Below are 22,226 nucleotides of genomic sequence, written 5' to 3'. Positions count from 1 at the left end.
AATTCTTGGTTTTTGCCAGGAAAAGCAGCATAGAATTCAAAATAAATAAAATGGAAGCTTCATGAGAGGAGGATCCTAGACCTGAGTCTAATGCCTAGAGGTGTTCAATAAATATCTGCGACATAACTGAAAGAATACACTTGTCAAAGTATCAGGAAGCCCAACTCTTCAAAAGATCAGACATATACTCTAAAGCACTTTAATAAGACTTGTCCCCTAAGTTGAGCAAAGCTAAACTGTATTATTCTTTTCTCCTGGCATATACACACCCTGTGCCTTCTGAATCCTCATGTATACAAGGAGTTTCTGTTTACTCTGTAACCTGACTGAAGTGTGCATAGCTGCTTGACTTACCAAGTTAAAATAGGGTGAACTTCAAAATGTGCCTTAAGCTCCACAGAGTTAGTAGTAAAAGCTGATATTCTCTGTACCACTACACATAATCCTAAAGTTTTCCTAAAATATATAAAGTCATTTTTTTTTTATAAGAAACACTACTAAGAGCCAAAGCAAAATTTTCAGAACAGAATGGCATGAGAGGAAAGCAATGAGGGACATCAGGGAATGCTCTTGGCTTCCCATGGTGACATTTGTTTCTGATTATATATATAAAACATTAAATACTTTCTTCCTGGAGTCTAAAGGCTTTTAAGAAAGGAAATAAATCAGATACACTTTCTTTCTAATTTGTGATATCCAAAGGCATATTTCCTGGTTTCTGCGGTCCTGACTACCAAAGCCAGAAAACAGGTCTTTAAAATAAGCCTTTAGGTTCCTGCCTATTTTAATTCCCTTCTCTGGGCCTAAAGACATTTTAATAGAAGATATCAAATAACTCATTTTTCTCCATACCTAGGCATACTTACCTTCCATTGAAAGATAGTCTGCTAGTATATCTATACAATAGTATTTTCTCAAAGTTCAGATAAGAGACATACAAAATTTGATATGGGATTTAAGTGCCCTTCCCTTTAACAAAATGGATAGGGGAGTCTAATGTGTATTTTTCAACCCCACTAAGCAATTGATGAAAATGAAAGAGGAGAGTGAAAAAGCTGGCTTAAAGCTCAACATTCAGAAAATGAAGATTATGGCATCCAGTCCCATCACTTCATGGCAAATAGATGGGGAAACAGTGGAAACAGTGTCAGACTTTATTTTGGGGGGCTCCAAAATCACTGCAGATGGTGATTGCAGCCATGAAATTAAAAGACGCTTACTTCTTGAAAGGAAAGTTATGTTAAAAAGCAGAGACATTACTTTGCCAACAAAGGTCTGTCCAGTCAAGGCTATGGTTTTTCCAGTGGTCATGTATGGATGTGAGAGTTGGACTATAAAGAAAGCTCAGTGCAGAAGAATTGAGTTTTCTAACTGTAGTGTTGGAGAAGACTCTTGAGAGTCCCTTAGACTGCAAGGAGATCCAACCAGTCCATCCTAGAGATCAGCCCTGGGTGTTCATTGGAAGGACTGATGCTGAAGCTGAAACTCCAGTACTTTGACCACCTCATGCGAAGAGTTGACTCATTGGAAAAGACCCTGATGCTGGGAGGGATTGGGGGCAGGAGAAGAAGGGGATGACAGAGGATGAGATGGCTGGATGGCATCACCAACTTGACAGACATGAGTTTGAGTAGACTCTGGGAGCTGTTGATGGACAGGGAGGCCTGGCGTGCTGCGATTCATGGGGTTGCAAAGAGTCGGACACGACTGAGCGACTGAACTGAACTGAAAGCAATTAACGCAGTTCTGAAACTACCTATCTAGAGACAAGATCACAGATCTCAGAGGCCAAGGACTCAGTTCCACAAAACTGCTGCCCGCCTCTTCCCCTCCTTCCAACTCCACCACACCCCCACACACTTCAGAGGTCAATTGCAAGTCCAGGTTGTAACTTGCGCTTCTATTAATATCAGCCAGCTATATAGTGAAAGTTCCCTTGATCACCATCTTTGGGTTCCATTATTTTGCTAGAGCTGCTCACGGAACTCAGGGAAGCATTTACTTAACTATTTTATTACAAAAGATAGTACAAAGTATATGGGTAAGCAGTCAGATGAAGAGGTACCCAGGGCAAGGTGTGTGGGACAGGATGCAGAGCTTCCATGCCCACTCTTAGCTGCCCCTCTCCCCCCATTTCCACCTGTTCACCAACTCAGAAGTTCTCCACACCCCTGTCCTTTGTTTCCACAGAGGCTTCAGTATGTAGGCAAGGCTGATTAAACTCTTGAGCTTTGGTGATAGACTCAACCTCAGTCCTGCTGCCCTCCCAGGAAATCAGGGGGTGGGACTGAAAGTTCCAATCCATCTAATCGCAAGGCTGGTTCTTCTGGGAATAGGACCCATCCTTAAGTTACAAAGGTGCTACCAAAAAGTTACCTCATTAACATAACAAAAGGCATCTTTATCCTTCTCACCACTTGGGAAGCTTCAAGGTTTTAGGAGCTCTGTGCCAGGAATGGGGACAAAGGCTATATATATATAATTCTTATTATAAATCATACCACCACAGGTAGAAAGAAAAACATTTATAAACTAAATGTATCTCCTACATGAGAGTGACATATTCTTACCCATTTATAGAAACGGACACAAAAGCAGATACACTACCTATGCTCCCACGGCTCTGACAACCAACACACACCAGGGAAGCACTCAACAGAGGGATACCTTCAGACCTTCGGAGAGACACGGAAAGGAGGCAAAAGGCACGCAATAGACATAGAATGTGTATTACTTGCAAAGGATGGACAGGCAGCCAGCAGCACACGCAGGCACACGGGCAGTGCCAGGCAAAGCCAGAGGGGTCTCGCTGGAGTGTGGAACTCCGTGTCTGTGGGTGTTTCCCTCTCTCTCACACACACACACACACACACCAGCACACGCCCTCCTCTCTCCCTCACAAACGCACACATCCTGCCTTTCTCAGCCTCGCTCACACGGTCCCTGTCTAGCAGGCTCTCACCCAAAACACGCAGTCTCTCCTATGCACACACCATCTCTTACACACAGTCTCTCACGGTGGTTGCACTGCACTCGACACAAAATTTCTCTCGCATAGTCTCTCACACGGTCCCTCACGCACAGCTCCTCTCTCGTACACAATGTCACACACACATAGAGTCTTTTAACGTACACAGTCTCCCACACGCTCCCTCCCCAGTCACCCTCACACGCGCGCGCGCCCCTTGGCCACGCCCCTCCGTGGCCACGCCCCTCCGTGGCCCCGCCCCCCGGGCGAGCTCCGCCCCGGCGGCTGGGGGCGGGGCGAGCCCGTGACTCGAGGGGCCGAGCCTGGCTGGTACTTGTGGCGCCCCGGCCGGCGGGGCGCGCTCTGGAGGCGCCTGTCAGTGGCGAGCGCGGACGACCCTACGGCGGCCCTCGGGCATTCGGTCGCTGCCTCCGGCTTGGCGGCCGTCCAGGGCGGCAGAAGTTGGCGGTGGGATGTGCTCGGCCGGGCAGCTGCTAGGCGGCGGCGGCGGCGGCGGCAGCGGCGGGGAGCGCGACGAAGACCGAGACGCGCTGGCCGAGCGAGCGGCGGCGGGGACCGAGCCGGAGTCCGGGGAGAGCCCGCGGCGGCGCGGGCGGCGGCCGCCGGAGGAGCGGGAGCAGGTGAGCCGGGCGGGGCGGCGCGGTCCGGCCGGTTTCCCGAGCCCCACGCGGTGGCGGAGGGAAGTGGCCCGGCGTGAGGGCGGCGCCCGGGCTGCGGTCGGCTTGGGGAGCTGGGCTGCGCGGCGTTCGGGGAAGCCGGACAGTTGACCCCGAGAGCAGTTGGCGGCGCACTCGGGGCGGGCCGCGGGGTCGCGTGCCGAGGGCCGACCCGGAGTCGCGTGCCTGGCTGGGTGAGCGCCGCCCTTTCCCACCCGTCTGGCGGAGAGGATTCTCAGGCCAGAGCCCAGGGAAGTGCCCTCCATAACGGTCACTTATCTGAAAGCCTTACATGTAAACACTCTTCCACTTGGAATCGGTTCCCTGGGGCTGTGTTTTGGGGGCCAGCGACTCCCCTCCCGCCTTCCATCTTGGCATTTCTGAACACACCTAGCGCCTCTGTACGGTGTAGGTGTATTTCTGTAGCCCTGCAGTCAGTGTCTGAAGGCACGTGTAGGAGCGAGTATTACAATGGATGTCTTGCCGGGGACTCTCCCAGAGCAAGTTTTTCACAGGAACAGAAAGGAGATCTAAACTTCATTGAAAAACTGAAAAAGCCGGAAAATTGCTTTCACTTGTTACCAAAGGGGGAAAAAGCATGAGTCCAGCCATAATAAAGGAAAGAGAAGTTGGGCAGTTTTTGATACTCTGAATTTGCTTTCACTAAATAAAATATGGTGATAATAGGCATTATAGCATTTATCTTCACAATTAGGCAAGACGTTTAATGAAGGAAATTGAATTATCCCACATAGTGGGATGCATTTTCACCATCAAATACAGTAGACCTTCAAAAATACCTGAGATTAGTTTACCTTCAGAATCCCATTAAAGCGCATAATCCCATTAAAATTATCATTTGCCTATATTACAGGGTATACTGTTGAGATCAATTAATACCTGTCTCCTCTCATTATCCTTCAGCATCTTTTTGTCACATTTCACAGATTCCAACATCACTAAATGCATTAATAGGTAAAGTATAATTTCTCTGCCTTGTGTTTAGGAAACAGAAATAACCGTGTGGCAGGCACAAAATATGCCTAAGCATTAGGTTTGCTCACCATGTGGAAGTGTAATTTTTCATTCTTTTGACGATATAGGAGATGGTATCTGAAGCATATAATTGGTAGCTATGAGATTTTCCTGACTAGTTTCCTGACGGTTTTCCCCCATTAACTGCACCATGACTCAGTAGCTAAAGGGCTGTTTCTTTTCACTCTAGTTGTTCAACTGGCAAAGTGAAGAAAACAGCAACAGAAACTCCCTGGGGTGGGGAAAATATATTTGAACTGAAGGTCCCAAAGTGATTTTCAAGTAGTTGTAAGGGAGTATGTAAAATACTTCATCTAAGCTTTTGTGGATTTTTCAGCAGCAGCAGCTCTGGTCTTAAGAGAATTGCTTATGGTACACAAAAAGGGATGAAACAAAAAAAGAATGAAACATATACCCTAGGAAACAGATATACTTTGCATACCTGCCTCTATCATTGTATGTCATGGAAATTTATTTCCCTATACTCCTGTGAAAATGTTATCATTTTATTTTTATCACATGATTTATTTATGTACTCTAAGCCCACATACACAATACTTGAAAATTACACCTGAGATACGCGTTCCCTCCTAATAATATATATACACCAAAGAACTTCTCATAAGTAAGTCAGAAATAAATGAGAAATTGATACAACCCAACCCATTGGGGTAAGAAACAAGCTTTTGTGATAAATCACTTGTTGGTAATGAAAGGTGTTAGTCTCAGTCGTGTCCAGCTGTTTGCAACCCCATGGACTGTATCCTGCCAGGCTCCTCTGTCCATGGAATTCTCCAGGCAAGAATACTAGAGTGGGTTGCCATTCCCTTCTCCAGAGGATCTTGCCAACCTAAGGATGGAAGTCTCCTGGACTCCTACATTGCAAGTGGACTCCTACATTTTTGCCATCTGAGCTATCAGGGAAGCAATAAATGTAACTTTTTTCAAGTGCTGAAAATGAAATTTAAAATGTATATGCACTGTCTTGTAATGACAGTAGAGACATAAAGATATTTGAGGAAGAGGTAGATGAAATTAACAACTGTAAAGCATAACTTACAGAGTTGTTTTAATGTGCTTTTCTTTAGGCAGATAGTGTGTGTGTGTTTGATGCTTTAAGGACAACATGTGGACTCCAAATTACAAATGGAGTACTTTTGAAAACTTGTAAACTTGTTAATGTTTAGAACTTGGAGTGAACTTTTCCATAGAAACAATGATATAAACAGAAACAAAACCAAAACTAATTAGATGGAAATGAGACAGAGGCCATCTCCTTGCTGTCCTTTCTGCTTGACGCACTCAATATTTCAGAATCTGAGTAGCCTCATGGATGTTAAGAGAGAATGGGTAGCAGCCGCTGCAGTAATAGCAGAACCTCCCTTATATCTGGACCAGGGTTACGGGCGGTGTCTTCTTGAATACAATAGCTCCAGAAGGCACCCGACTTTTGCTCCTCCAGCTCTTTCAAAGATTTTTGTCAGCCCCTAACTTTCTGTATTAAATCACTTTCTATTTCTAGTTCCTTCACAGTTTGCCCTTACCTGATAATGTGATGAAGCACGTTTCTTCCTTTGGCTCTTTCCCAGGCTAAAGTCTCCTCCACGTACATCTTTCCCTTCACTGATTTTTCTTTACATTGTTGACTCACAAGCTCTTGCCCTTCCTTCAACCTAGAAGACTCTTACATCAGCTTTGATTATACAAAATGTATCTTTGGTTCATTGTTATTATGATACCAAATAAAAATGGTATTTATTTCATGTAGTACCAAAATACTGGTATTTATATAGGTGTTTTCTCAGTAGCTGAGATCTTGTCAGCATTTTTTTTGTGTTTTTTTTACAATTTATACTTAAATCCTACTCCATCTGAGAGAAAAAGTAAGGTTCCTCTGTCCTTCTGACCTGAATCTTTCCAGGTAGGATGACTGACAAGGCAGCCTGTGTCCTGGGAAAGGAGGACTTGAAAGACTGGACCAGGTTCCCCAGATGAAGGAACTGTGTCAAGTCTGAAGTAGGAATTTGGCCTCAGAGAGGAAAGCCAGGAGTCAGGCAAAATGCCCAAGGAACTGAAGGAACAGGACACAGCTATCCCCAGTGTGTGTTGGTAACTGTGGGCATGAGAGACAATCAAAATAAGTTCTGACTCTGAATGCCAGGTCCCTTAGAGTCTCTACTCTGCTGTATACCTAGAAAGTTAAAGTCTCCAGTCCTTTTATTCCATTCATGTATGTAATGTGAATGGCATCCACTTAGACATGGCATTCACAACCTGAATAACCTAAGATGTCCCTGCCATCTTAGAGCATAGGAAGGTACCGCTATTCTTGGATTGGCTTTAGAATCATTATTTTTAGCTTTAAGGTCTTTATGATTATGTGTTATGTACTTTGGAAAGTGTAGAATATAGAACAATCTAAAGAAGAAAAGAGCATTTGAAATCTCACTGAGTAATATTGTGCTTGCTATAATATATGAAAATTTGGTGTTACTGCATTCATATAGCTGTGTGTGTGTGTGTGTATACAGATATACACACATTTTTTAACAGGTTTTAATGTAATATTTGAATGTAGTATCTTGTTTTATCTACTTACGCATATTGTGCCATTTTCCAATTTTATCAAAAATTCTTTGCAAAAATTATTTTTAGGGCTGCTTAATTGTCATTCCCCTAATACAACATATTTAATTTGCTTCAAACTCTCTTTTATAGATAACACTGTAATAAAAACCTTTGCTTATTAAGCTCTATCTTGTTGTCACAGTTCCTCACAGTTCTACCTTAGAATAAATTTCTAGAAGTGGAAGTCCTAGGTCAGTAAGTCAAACTCTTTGAAGTCTCTTGAAACATCCTAAGGAATTACATTCAGGAAAGCCTGCACCAGTGTACACTTCTGGCATTAGTATATAAGAGTGTCAGTTAGAAGCCATCCATGACCGCAGTGATTTAATTTATAGATTAATCTTTGCCAATTTAGTAGGCAAAAATTATCTTATTGTCATAAGATATTGCTAGAGAGGTTTACTAAACCATTCATATATTTATTGAGCATCTGCATTTTTTTTCTATTTTAAAAATGTTATTTATTTATTTATTTAGCTTTAGTAGTTGTGGCCCACAGGCTTAGTTGCCCTGCAGCAGGTGGACTCTTACCATACCAGGGACTGAATTCGTAGCCCCCTGCATCAGCAGGCAGACTCTTAACCTCTGGACCACCAGGGAAGCCTTGTATTTCTTTTTAATCATGCTCTTTGACCATTTTTTTCTTTTGGCATTATTGTAAGATATTAATGGCCATATTTCACATTGCTTATAATTATTTTCCCTGCTTGCTATTTACTTTATAATTTTATGATGGTTTTGATTTAGAAATGCTTTAAATTTTTATTAGCCAAAGGAATACTTTTGGTAATTACATACACACATCTTACACCCTCACACATGCACACACACACACACATATATTTATATATATTTCTTTAGAACAATCTTTCTAATCCTAGTTAATTAAAATATCCACCAATGTTTCCTTTATGTGTGTGTTTATAGTTTTATTTTTATTTTTTTACTCTCTATATTTAATCTCTTTACAATGACTTCATGTATTGTGTGAGGTATGGAGCTAATCTTTTTTTCCCCCTAATCACTGAGTAATCCACTTTCTCTTTGGGTTCACAGTCCTTTATAGCACTTACAAATACTGAAATAAGCTTTTACATTTTTCTGCTGGCATTCTGAAAGGGATTTCTTTTTCCACATCACATTTTTGCTGCTGGTTTTTATATATTTAGGTTTAAACTAGCTACCTTTCTGAATTCTTTTATTAATTCACTCTTTAAGAGAGTGTTCGGAGGATGCAGCATGTTTCATATTATTTATTTATTTGGCTGCTCTGGATCTTAGCTGTGGTGTGTGGGATCTTCTGTCTTCATTGCGGCATGTGGGTTCTTCAGTTTCAGCAGGTCAGCTCTTAGTTGCAGCGTATGGCATCTGACCAAGAATCAAACCTGGGTCCCATGCGTTGGGAGTGTGGAGGCTTGGCCACGGATCATCAGAGAAGTCCCTATTAATTCTAACACTAATATATACTAATATCTCTTAGACTTCTAGGTATATAATCATCCACTCTATAGATAAGGTTGATTTTGCTTTCTTTCAGATGGCAACGCTTTATTTCTGCTTCTTGCCTTTTGCAGTCCTGGAACTTTCAGATAAGTGTTGGCTTATAGATAATTAAATAAATAAATGAAGGAACATGCATAATAGCATTTATCAAAGCATGTTCCACAAGATCATCTGTTTAAAAAAACAGTGGCAGCAGCAGAAAGCCTTATACTTGCTCTTTGATCTGTCATTAAAGATATGATTAGCAGTACATATTCTAGATCCAGAATACCTAGGTTTGAATCCTCACTCTGCTACGTACTAACTATAACTTTGGGCAAGTTAACTAACCTCTTTGGCCCTCAGTTTCTTCATCTGTCTAAAGGGGAAAATAGTTGTGTCAACCTCACAGAATTGTTCTATGTTACATACATACATGTATATATGTAATACATGTAGAATGTTAGAATGAAAGTGAAAGTGAAGTCGCTCAGTCGTGTCCGACTCTGTAGCCCACCAGGCTCCTCTGTCCATGGGATTCTCCAGGCAAGAATACTGGAGTGGGTTGCCATTTCCTTCTCCAGGGGATCTTCCCAACCCAGGGGTCGAACCCAGATCTCCAGCATATAATAAGCATGTAAGGGTTAGCTTTTGGACCTAATTTTCAACTAGAACCCTAACTAAAAAGAAATCTGAGAAATGTTATTTGTAAGTTTTGCACACTCCGCTGTTAGAAAGCCACCCTAGGAAGGAGGAGGAATAGAACAGTGCTCCTCAGTTTTAATGTGCAGACAAAGCATCTCTTGTTAAATACAGGTTATGATTTCATTGTTCTGGGATGAGGTCTAAGACTTTGCATCTCTCAGAAGCTCTTAAAGTGAGGCTGATGCTATGCCCATGGACCACACTTTGCGTGGCAGGGAGTAATAAGCATGCCAACCCACCATACTTTCCCTTCAATATAGTATCAGTAATAGAAATGTATGGAAGTTATTTTACTTTTTAGTATTTCCCTAGATGGGTATATTTGAACTCTAGGTAAAGTGTAAGAAGCCAACAAGCCTTGGTTCCCCAGGCCAAGTGATTTGCTCTCAGTCTTACAACCGTCTCGTACTAGAGCACACCAGAATCCAGGTCTCCAAACTCCAGAGCCGGTTTTGTTTTTGTTTTCAGGAATAAGAGCCTTCACCCATGATAGAAGAACAGTCTGATAAATCTGCTGCCCCCCTTTAGATTGTGTAGTACAAAAGTGGGTATCTGTTTGTACCACTTCCTTTCACATCTTTTAAAAGCAGTCTGCAAACAATACTGTAGCAAGTTCCTTGAGTTTAGATGAACTTGGCCCTGAACGTAATCTAATTTCTTTCCAATGGGCATCTAGTCACTAAAGTAACTCCCAGAATAATTTTGTATATGGTAGGTATCTTTTGTTCATTTTTGTCATTATTCAAGAGTGGAACCTCTAAATCAATGGCTCTTAGGGCAGTTAGACTCACAAGGGACATTTGGCAATGTCTAGAGACATGTTTGAATGTTAAGACTGAGGAGGTATAGTACCATTGGCATCTAATAAGAAGAGTCCAGGGATCCTGCTGAACAGCCTATAATGCACAGAACAGTCGCCTACAGCAAAGCATTGTCTGACCCAAAATGTCACTAGCGCTCAAGTTGAGAAACTCTGCTCAAAAGGAATTAGGGTTACAGTGGTTTGAGTTGTTGAGAATGCTCTACTGATAGATACTCCAGTGGATACGTAATAATTATTTATTTTCTTGACACCTACATTCCAAACACGCAGTCTCCCAACAGATCTTTTCTTGCATCTTTTCTTCAAGCAACTCCTTATATGCAACTTTGTCCAGTTTTCTTTCCCTCTCTCTTGGAGGATGGAGGGAACACAAGGTGCCCACCAAACTAAGAAGGTATCTATAGAGACTGAAAAAAACAAGGCAGGCTGTTTCATGTAATCAGTGGATCACTGTATTATAGGGTAACTTGCTCACAGGGTGGGATTGAGGAGACAAGGATATGGGAGCATTTGCAGCTGCACTCCACACTGCCACAGGGTCCCTGAGACAATTTGACAGTTAACCTAGGGTATGGGGGTACACGCTTGGAAACAGGAAGTGCCTTCCTAAGTCAATATTTAGGAATAGATAACTAGTCTTGTGGACACAGGGAATAAGTCAGTGAAGGTTTTCATCATTGTTTGGGGACTACAGAGCACGAGGCCAACCTGGCCCTGACGATTATTAAACAATGCTGATTAGCCCCAAAGCCCTTGACAACAGAAAAATGACTTACTGCACAGTACAGTCCTGGGTGGGGTCAGCAGAGGAACCCTGCGGGCCCAAAATGGAGTCAGTTATGACAACAGCCACATACTCTCATGTTCTTTTTCTGCCCTTGTCCGCTACTACCCATCTCTTTTTCACCTCTCCCTATTGAGTGTCGCATTCTCCCCTTGTCTTTTATTCTTCCTTACCTCCCATCTTAGCCACTTTCTCTTCATTTCCATACACATTCTCCACCCCACTGCCTCCTCTGTTCTATAGAAGCTGACGTTACAGAGCAATGGAAAAAGTATTGGAGTGTGACTGTTCTAAGTTTGCGTCTTGGCTTTACTGCTTTATTGGTCTTGTCATCCTAATAACTTAATCCCTCAGAGACTCAGTTTCCTCATGTGAGTGGTATAATTCTGTCTACTTAAAGTTCTTATGAGGGTTCAGGAACATTTTGTGTTATGAAAGACCTACCATGTAGTAGGCCCTCAATGAATATTAGCTACCTGTTTTACCCTCATCTTCTCTGTCATCTTTTTTCTTTGGTTCCCTTCTTTTTCTTCTTTTATCTAACCACATCATAGAACTGTATTTTTAGTCTCTGTGATTTTCAGATGTATAGAATAAGTGTTATTTATTGAATAAAGTATTAAGATTTCCTAATCTGAAAATCAGATAAGTATTTCATATTTCTTTTTTTTAAAAGCAGATAATGTTGCTTTTTGTATAGATCTCTAGTATGATTTTTTTTTTTTTTTTTCTTGTTGTGGATCACTGATCCTTGATGGGGAAAATACCCACCCTCCTGTGTTCGTGGTTTTCTCAATTTACTGATCAGGAGAGGTGGCAAAGCAAGGCTAAAGGGAAAAACCAAAAGTAGTACTATGATATTAACCTTGCACTAAGAGACCTAAGTAGAAACTATATCTTTTTTTCATATTTCCTTTAAGCCTTAGCCACACTATCTTTAATTTCTGTGATCTCTGAAGTCATAGTCTTATCTTGCAGTAACAGCCACATATCTTCAAAAAACTCTGAGTCTCTACTAGTCATGTTTCGCTTCCTTAAGAGTGTGGTATGTTCGTGTGTCTGTGTGTGTTTAGGGGAATTAACAAGATAATCAAAGGGTAGTTTCATTTGGACAGAGAAACTGAATTTCTAATTAAGTTAATGCAAAAGATACTTTCTGTCTTCTGATCTAATTTTTCCCGCATCCAGGGGGATTTTTGTTTTTTGTTTTTCCATTTAACATCATTGGCAGTTATGCCTTGTCTTGGTTTAGGAAGAGGAAATGGTTGGCTTTATTTGTTGCTGCTGTTTTCTTATGGCAAGAACTAGAGCTTATCTGATCAAAGGGAAAGCATGGTCCAAATGCTTTGAACTTTATGGAAGACATGAGGATAAAATTATTATTAACACTTTATATTTAAACATAGTGTTAAGGAAATTAAGTTTCCATTTGTGGTTTTTACTATATTCATTTGATATAATTTTTTCTAACGTTGGTGAGATTTTTTTTTTAACTCCCTCTTCCAATTCAAAAAATTTGATTTTTGTCTTTTATCCTCTTCATCAAAATTTTACTGGGATGTGTGCACACCACCTACAGAGGCAGGGAATTTAAGTTTGATTTCCCATGGCTGGCAAATTTCATCAGTTTGATTGAATTCAGAATTCCTTATTCCATGGTTTTCAGAGGTAGTAAAATCTAACAGAAGCTGTTGTCATGCCACAAATTGAGAATTGAGAAAAAATTCATTTTTAAGGAAAAATGTTTGATTTTGGCTTCTTTAAATAAGCAAACCATTCCATCTGTGGTAGTAGCCAGCATACTTCCCTATATGTACAAGGTACTCAGTAATGTCACCAGAAACTTCATTTCTTTAAAGAAAAAAAAAACAGATTTTAGGGAAAGTACAAAAGGTAGAAATTTTTAAGCAGCAGCTTGAATCAGTCATACTCTTCACTTCATGGCCTGTTATTATCTATCATTAGTTCATGCACAGCATTAACTTTAATTGATTTATTTTTTATTTAATTAATTTATTTCTTCATTGCAGAACTGTTCTCTTCCACTGCAGTAGGCAACTCTTTTAATATACTTGGCAGATATGGCTGAAATTCTGTGTATATTTTTTAATACTTGGTGGTTTCATTTGTCTAAGTTTTTAACTATGATTTTAAATACTGAATTCTGTTGATTAAAATGACAATGAAAGCAAATTTTAGTATTTCTCCATTTATAATAATTTCAAAAACTAATTCAAGAACTAGCTGATATTCTCAATGATTTATATCCATCCTCCCAAATGGATACAAAAAAAATTTTTTTCTCCTTTATTGGTTATATGTAGTTTAGTGTAAGATAAGTGTAAATAAATGTTACAACTTTGCATTTAATTTAAAGTGACAAATTATAAATGTAATAATAAACAAGTTATAAATTATATATGCTGCAGCTAGGTGACACTTTATATACTTAGTAAAATTTTATATTTAACATACTGTTGTTGTATAATTTGTAGGAAATAAAACCTGCAGCGACATTTAGTATCCAATAAGGAAGAAAACATGTCCAGCCTCACTGGAAATAAATGCAGATTAAAACTATTAGGAATAATATTTCACCTATCAAGTTGATAATGATTTTAAAAATGAATAATGTGGATTTAAAGAAACAGTTTATGAAATAACAATAACTGAAGTTAGAAGTAAAATTGGTTTGGTCTTTCTGGAAGGAAATCTGGTATGAAACCTCATGGGTTTGATCTACTGCTGTTGCCTCCCACTTTAAAGGTGTAAACACTTTAGAACAGGGAGGCTAAGTAATATATTGAAAGTATCACAGCTAGTACATTGCAGAGTTGAGATTCAAACCCATGGTAAATAACTGTCAAGCTAGTGTTGGTTCATGAAATTAATTTAGTGAATTGTGAACAGGGTAGAATAGGACAGACAGCATCAGAATGCTTCACATGTGGTATGAATGTCATTTTGTGGAACTTTAGTTTATATGTATTGGGTCAAGAAATAAAATATATTTCTTATTGTGGATCACAGTCAAAATCACTGCACTAGCCCAGACAGCTCAGTTCTGTCTCAAAGCCTCTGCCTGGGTTCTTTTCCACAGATATTCCTTTGGCAAATCTTCACATCATTGGCTTAACTATAACCTCTCTGAGATCCCAGCTCTGCCTAATGTATAGAGAGAACCTCCAGTCCAACCCATCTTCCTCTCTGCCGTTACTCTGTTTTATTTTACTCATAGCTCTCACACTACTTGAGATTATTTTATTTGTGTCAATATATTTATTCTCTGCAGCTTCCCCACTCTCCCCTTCACAGGCTCACACAGGAAACATCTCCATGAGAGCAGAAATTGCATATGGCAAATGCTTCAGACAATTATTTTGGCATCTGTGAAGTTGTATAGAGTCTATAAAATTTTCTATCTAAAATGACACTGCTGGTATAAACGCAGTTGATGTTTTTGTTGAAGCAGTGTGGCTTCCCAGGGGGAACTTTCATAACAAAAATTAGTTTCAAAGAGAGAGAGAACTTTTTGTATAACAGGAACATACTCTATTGTCAGAATCAACAGAAAGGAAATGCATAGCTGTGCATTGAGCTAAGTTCAATTCAGTCATTCAGTCGTGTCCAACTCTGCAACCCCATGGATTGCAGCATGCCAGGCCTCCCTGTCCGTCACCAACTCCCAGAGTTTACTCAAACTCACGTCCGTTGAGTTGGTGATGCCATCCAACCATCTCATCCTCTGTCGTCTCCTTCTCCTCCCACTTTCAGTCTTTCCCAGCATTAGGGTCTTTTCCAGCGAGTCAGTTCTTCACATCAGGCAGCAAAGTATTGGAGTTTCAGCTTCAGCATCAGTCCTTCCAATGAATATTCAGGACTGATTTCCTTTAGGATGGACTGATTGGATCTCCTTGCTGTCCAAGGCACTCTTAAGAGTCTTCTCCGACACCATAGTTCAAAAGCATCAGTTCTTCAGCACATTGAGCTAAAGATCCCTGTAAAACATTTGTAAGAACTTAGGCAAAGATTATGTTCCTTGATGTGCTGTATTTAAAAACCACAGTATCAAGAAGGTGAAAGGTTAACAAACAGGATCTTGGAATGCTAACTAGCATTAATTTATGTAAGTGGTCAGAACTTGCTATTTTGTTTTTAATTTTTCTTGAACTAAACAGAGGAAGGACAGTAAATGAAATGCATAACTAACATAGGTTAAAATTCAGATCAGCCATTTCAATAATAGCAAAGTTAAAGGATAATTTTAAAAAAGAGGTAAAATTATAATGCACATTAAATATAAAATAAACACATGTTAAGGAGTTTATTTAGCTCATTAGTAGTGAGGGAACCAGACAAATGTGAGAACTGCTTCAATGGAGAAATCAGTCAGAAATGTATATGGAGAAAAAGTATGTTGAAATGAATTTACAAATGGCTGAGAGACTGGCCTTTTCCATAGGTGGGGTGGGAAGACAGTTGAACCTCTAATGGAACAGAATTTGTCTATTAATAAGAATTATTTACATTGCTGTTGGTTATTTATAATTTACCAACTTATAAAATATCTTGAAAGTCATAAAGGCTAAACATTCTTTTAAACGATGCACAGTTTTCCATGGAGATACCCGTGAGTTTTTTACTTATTCTTAATTTTCTTATAGTATAAAAAAAGTCATTTCTAAAATGTGCTACACAGAGTAGATTAATTTGTGTATTGTGAGGGCACTTGAACTTTTCCTTTACAATGTCTCATGTTCTTGTGCTGCTGTAAAAGATTAGTTCTAGTCTTCCATGGTAGTACTGTATAATATACATTGCAAGTACGTGTGGAAATGCATGATTTATATGCATGTGAAAAGCAAGGATTGATTTCTAGTTGAAGTTCTTTCTGATGAGTTATATAACCGAAATTAACCTGATACTAAGATAACTACTGGGGCTTTCCTAGTAGCTCAGCTGATAAAGAATCTGCCTGCAATGCGGAAGACCTGGGTTCGATCCCTGGGTTGGGAAGATCCCCTGCAAGAGGACATGGCAACACACTCCAGTATGCTTGCCTGGAGAATCCCCAAGGACAGAGGAGCCTGGCAGGCTCACAGAGTTGGACACAACTGAGTGACTAAGCACAGCACAGCACAAGATAACTACCAAGAGCAAATTTTGATAAGAACAAGACGGCTGCTCCGAGGATTCCATATTCATGTCTAGTTTTTATTCAGCACACAAATCTCAATTGCTTGTTCCTATCATTCTAGCATACTTTCTCCATGTGTTGAATGGTTATTGGTTTCACAGGTGATTATGTCTTCTCAAGAGTTTCATGGCAGTGTAGACGTTCATTTAGTTTAAGCTTTTAAATTTAAAGGAGGGCAAGAATGAAGTGATTTCTTCATAGAGAATTAGCCAGTTAATTATAACCATTTCTGGTATCCATAAAAATACTCAGTGGAAAACACATGAAAATAATACATGAAGAATAAATTAAAAGAAGACACTAAACTTCCTTTTCATTATTCAGTATGTGGTTTATTTAACAGGAGCATCGTGAAGATGGGCGTAGTGATTCTGCCATTTCCGGAGGACAGCGTTTCCCCTTTGGGATTTAAGCGATTAAGTATTTGGAAGTCAGTCTTTGAGCACTCTGTATGAGGCTACTAATTTAAGACTTCAGTTGCTCCAACAACCTCGCTATATACTAAAGACATTTTCATTACTCATTTGTATCATATGGAACATCAATTGCTTTAGCAACTGGTAATAGTCATTGTATTATAGGCAGTTTTCTGTATTATTTGTTGTATTTCTTATTTATTATTTATTAAATATTATTTATTATTTGTTCCTTATTTTCTTGGTAGCTTTTAATTCATTCATTTAAAACATTTAATGAGCTCCTATCCTTTCCTGGGTAGTGCTGTAGACACCCAGAATACAAAGAAACAAACAGAAATAGGCCCAAATCTGTCCTCTCTTTAATCTTCCATTGTAGGAGGGACACAAAGACAGTGGATCAATGAACAAGTACATCAGTGAGTTATAATGCTATGGGAAAAAAATAAATAAATGGAAGGTTGGAAGGTGGGTAGAGAGTATGTATATGGGATAGGGCTGCTATTTTAAATAAAATGATCACGGAAGGGCTCACTGAGGTAATGTTTGAGCAGACACTTCCAGGAAGTAAGAATTACTTGGCTGTACCACGCTTGCTTTGAGTCCCTGGAGGATAGAACCAAATTTGAGGATCAGTGTTGGTAATCATGGTTACATCATTCCCCAGTCTAGACTCTCAGTTGTTTCTTATCCATCCCCCCTTCCAGGTTTCTATATTTCATTACTGTTTTATTCATTTGTTCCTACTATAAGGAAATTCAACTCCCTTGTAGAAAGATGAGAGGAAAAAGTAAATTAATTATGGACTTAAGTAAATTAATTAAAGACTATATATTTTTAAAAGTACATTTCTTAAGTATTATATAATCACACCTTATAATGCATTTGTTTAAATATTTTGCTTTCTTCTTAATACCTGATTCCTTTGTACTAAGGTCTTTAGAGATTTGCAGTACAGTTTATTGAGAAGAGCTCAGAATTTATAATCAGAAAATTCCTGTTTTCCAAAACTCAAATTCTGGCTAGTTGTCTACTTCTGAAAAAGTCACTTGACCTCTAGAGTCTAATAATACCCACCTTATGGTGTTTTTGTGAGGTGCAAACACTCGGAATATGTGTATTTAATAAGTTTATTGAACAAATGGCTAATAAGGAATAAAATGGGGATAGAATTTTATTTTTAAATGGGAGAGAATCAAAACTACAATTTTTTCTGAAGATATTAAAAATATTTCACTAATAATTTTCTCCTAGCAAGGGTATGATTTAAAAGGAAACAGTCTTCAGCATATGAACTATATAAGAATTAACAAAATCCTTAGAATACATGAAACCGCCATCAAGAAAAACTATAGGGTAAGAAGAGAAGACAGACTACCCATAAGTTCCTGAGAAGATCCAACACAGACTCAGAGGGGAATGAGCCGGCAGAAGTAGTCCAAAAAGGACAAAGGTGATGAAGACATCTAGAATAACGAGCAGTCTTCTTGCTTGTACTTCTGGGTTGTGCAATTTACTGACGTAGTGGACCTGTGGAGGAAAACCAGTATTAAGGCAGACTATGAGTTTGGGACAGGGGATGCTGAGTTTCAGGTCCTCAGTGAAGAAGAACTAAAGAGCCTCTTGATGAGGGTGAAAGAGGAGTGACAAAACTGGCTTGAAGCTCAACATTAAAATAACTAAGATTATGGCATTCGTTTCCATCACTTCATGGCAAAGAGAAGGAAGAAAAAGTGGAAGCAGTGACAGATTTTATTTTCTTGGTCTCCAAAAAGTCCCTGCAGACAGTGACTGCAGCCATGAAATTAAAAGATGCTTACGAAGGACAGCTATGACAAACCTAGACAGTGTATTAAAAGAGACATCATTTTGCTGACAAAGGTCTGTGTAGTCAAAGCTGTGGTTTTTCCAGTGGTCATGTACAGATGTGGGAGTTGGACCATAAAACCTGAGCACAAAAGAATTGATGATTTCAAATTTTGGTGCTAGAGAAGACTGTTGAGAGTTTCTTGGACTGCAGGGGGATCAAACCAGTCCATCCTAAAGGATTCAACCCTGAACATTCATTGGAAGGACTGATACTGAAGCTGAAACTCCAGTACTTTGGCTCCAGCTCCTGATGTGAGAGCTGACTCACTGGAAAAGACCCTGATGCTGGGAAAGAACTTGAAGGCAAAAAGAGGAGGAGATGGCAGAAGATGAGATGGTTAGATGGTATCATTGATTCAATGGACTTGACTTTGAGCAAACTCCGGGAGAGGAGCCTGGCGTGCTAAAATCAATGAGGTCGCAGAGAGTCAGACACAACTTAGCGACTGAACAACAACAAGATCAGTTCAGTTCAGTCCCTCCGTCATGTTCAACTCTTTGCAACTGCAGCATGCCAGACTTCCCTGTCCATCACCAACTCATGGAGCCTGCTCAAACTCATGTCTGTTGAGTCAGTGATGGCATCCAACCATCTCACCCTCTGTCATCTCTTGATCCTCCTGCCTTCAATCTTCCACAGCATCAGGGTCTTTTCCAATGAGTCAGTTCTTCACATCAAGTGGCCAAAGTATTGGAGCTTCAGCATCAGTCCTTCTAATGAATATACAGGACTGACTCCTTTAGGATTGACTGGTTTGATCTCCTTGCAGTCCAAGGGACTCTCAAGAGTCTTCTCCAACACCACAGTTCAAAAGCATATATTCTTCAGTGCTCAGCTTTCTTTATAGTCCAACACTCACATTCATACATGACTACTGGAAAAACCATCGTTTGGAGTAGAGGGACTTTTGTTAGCAAAGTAATGTCTCTGCTTTTTAATATGCTGTCTAGGTTGGTCATACATAGCTTTTCTTCCAAGGAGCAAGCGTCTTTTAATTTCATGGATGCAGTCACCATCTGCAGTGATTTTGGAGCCCATGAAAAGAGTCTGTCACTGTTTCCATTGTTTCCCCATCTATTTGCCATGAGGTGATGGGACCAGATGCCATGATCTTAGTTTTTTGAATGCTGAGTTTTAAGCCAGTTTTTTCACTCTCCTCTTTCATTTTCTTTAAGAGGCTGTTTAGTTCTTCTTCACTTTTTGCCATAAGGGTGTCATCTGCATATCTGAGGTTGTTGATGTTTCTCCCAGCAGTCTTGATTCCAGCTTATGCTTCATCCAGTCCAGCATTTCACATGATATACTCTGCATATAAGTTAAATAACAATATAACAAGGGTAACAATATACAGCCTTGACATATTCCTTTTCCAATTTGGAACCAATCCGTTGTCCCACGTCCAGTTCTAACTGTTGCTTCTTGACATGTATACAGATTTCTCAGGAGACAGATAATGTGGTGTGGTATTCCCATCTCTTTAAGAATTTTCCACAGTTTGTCTGATCCACACACAGGCTTTGGCGTAGTCAATAAAGCAGAAGTAAATGTTTTTCTAGAACTCGCTTGCTTTTTCGATAATCCAGCAGATGTTGGCAATTTGATCTCTGGTTCCTCTGCCTTTTCTAAATCCAGCGTGAACATCTGGAAATTCACGGTTCACATAATGTTGAAGCCTGGCTTGGAGAATTTTAAGCATTACTCACTAGCGTGTGAGATGAGTGCAATTGTGCCGTTGTTTGTACATTCTTTCGGATTGCCTTTCTTTGGGATTGGAATGAAAACTGACCCTTTCCAGTCCTGTGGCCACTGCTGAGTTTTCCAAATTTGCTGGCATATTTAGTGCAGCACTTTCACAGCATCATCTTTCAGGATTTGAAATAGTTCAACTGGAATTCTATCACCTCCACTAGCTTTGTTCGTAGTGATACTTCCCGAGACTCACTTGACTTTGCATTCCAGAATGTCTGGCTGTAGGTGAGTGATCACACCATTGTGGTTATCTAGGTCATGAAGCTCTTTTTTGTATAGTTCTTCTATGTATTCTTGCCAACTCTTCTTAATATCGTCTGCTTCAGATATCTACATGGAAATGTTGAATATGCAATTGAGCGTACAAGTCTAGAAATTTGAAAAGTTGCCTTAACTGAGAAAAATAAGAAAACTATGAATCTTTTATAAAAAGTACAATTCATTTTAATTGTTGAGGCAGCTGCAGCTGTGTTTGAATATGGTGATTTGAGTACATATCTTTCCTTATATATTAAGCATCTTAATAGCAAGGAGTGTAGACTATTTGCTTTCTGTACCTCAGAGCACTTACCTTGCTCGTGTTAGGCATCCAGTTATTATTTATTGAATTGAACTGAATTGACTAAAGGATTTATTTTGCAAGCCAGATTATTGTGCAAGTCAAGGACTGTGAATTATGAGAGTTGGAGTTTAGTAATCAAAGATTAGTGGTACTCAGGGAAGACGTGACACACACCAAGAACAAGAGTGTGGTTTCCTGAAAGAAAGCAGCTGTTGGTCTGGCAAATCTTTCAGGTCTGTGCAGGCTTGCCACAAGTAGGGCACAGCACATCTTGCATAAAACACAGGTACAAAATAGGCCAAGAGGAGATTGTAACTTTAGAACATGACTACAGGCTTTATTACAGTAGGCAGAAAACCTGTCATTTTCATTATATTACTATTTACCCAAGACTAAAATAAGTAATACCCTTCATTATAAAATAAGGTAGCTTATGTAGATATACTATTTTTCAAAAAAAAATGTTTTCTGTAAGAAATTTTGTAAACCCACATACTTTTATTTACAAGAATAGATTCCTACAAATTCTTTAGTGTCATAAATAAGGAGAAGCAGTTGAATTTTTCACTACTTAGTCCAAATGGTTGATTGATAACGCAATAGACACTTATTTCATTTCATAAGAAACTGCACAGAAGTGGTTATTTCAGAATGCAAGGAAAAAATATCAGCCAAGTCACTGAATCATACAAAAGTGTAGTATATAAAACAAGAAGCTGTTATTATACAGAACACAATAAACCACTCACAAACATTGTTATGTGAGTGGCATTTTCATAGCTTTTTAAAAAATTGTCCCATTCGTAAGCACTCTTAGATTTTCTGTGAGACAGAAATCCCATTATAGATCTTAGTAAGAAATTAATGATAAAAAGCTAACCGTAGAGGAAAGAGGGAACTTAATTCTAACAAGGACGGTCCATATTTTTGCCTAGTTTTAGTATACATGGTAGCCATATTTATTTTTAACTCTTTAAATATAATATGGAAAAGATACATAATAGCATAAGCAAGTAGAATTTTCAAACTTTCATAAAGCTATATACTTCCTTAAGCCTAGGATCAAACTTAAAACTCTTATGATAAAATTTAATTTTAAAAGGGGGCATTCCCAAAGTCATAAATGTTGATGATTCTTTCAACAGGAATGGTCAAGCAACTGGGACAACACAGTGGACCCAGTGGTTTTGAGAATCAGTCCTCACCTACTTAGTGCTTCAGATTCTGACAAGTGTCTTTGATTTTGTAATGTCTTTGCCTTTCTTGATTTTGTCTTGGAAGGAAGTGTGACTTGCCTGATGCACAAATGTTCCAGTTTCAATCAGGATCT

The 22,226-nt window shown here is 39.5% G+C and overlaps 1 protein-coding gene across 1 annotated transcript in view; it reads left to right on the top strand.

Moving 5' to 3' along the window:
- Positions 1 to 3,302: 3,302 nt before the first annotated feature.
- Positions 3,303 to 22,226, top strand: part of FAM241A (family with sequence similarity 241 member A) — a 41,101-nt gene continuing 22,177 nt past the window's right edge. The window contains exon 1 of the mRNA XM_061164207.1: positions 3,303 to 3,609. Coding sequence (XP_061020190.1) covers positions 3,442 to 3,609 — 168 coding nt within the window. The 5' untranslated portion in view covers positions 3,303 to 3,441. The remainder of the gene's footprint in view (positions 3,610 to 22,226) is intronic.

Source organism: Dama dama, chromosome 17 (genome assembly GCF_033118175.1).
Source record: "Dama dama isolate Ldn47 chromosome 17, ASM3311817v1, whole genome shotgun sequence".
Lineage (NCBI taxonomy): Eukaryota > Metazoa > Chordata > Mammalia > Artiodactyla > Cervidae > Dama > Dama dama.
Note: the sequence above shows the minus strand (reverse complement) of the source record. Positions and strands in the feature narration are given on the sequence as shown.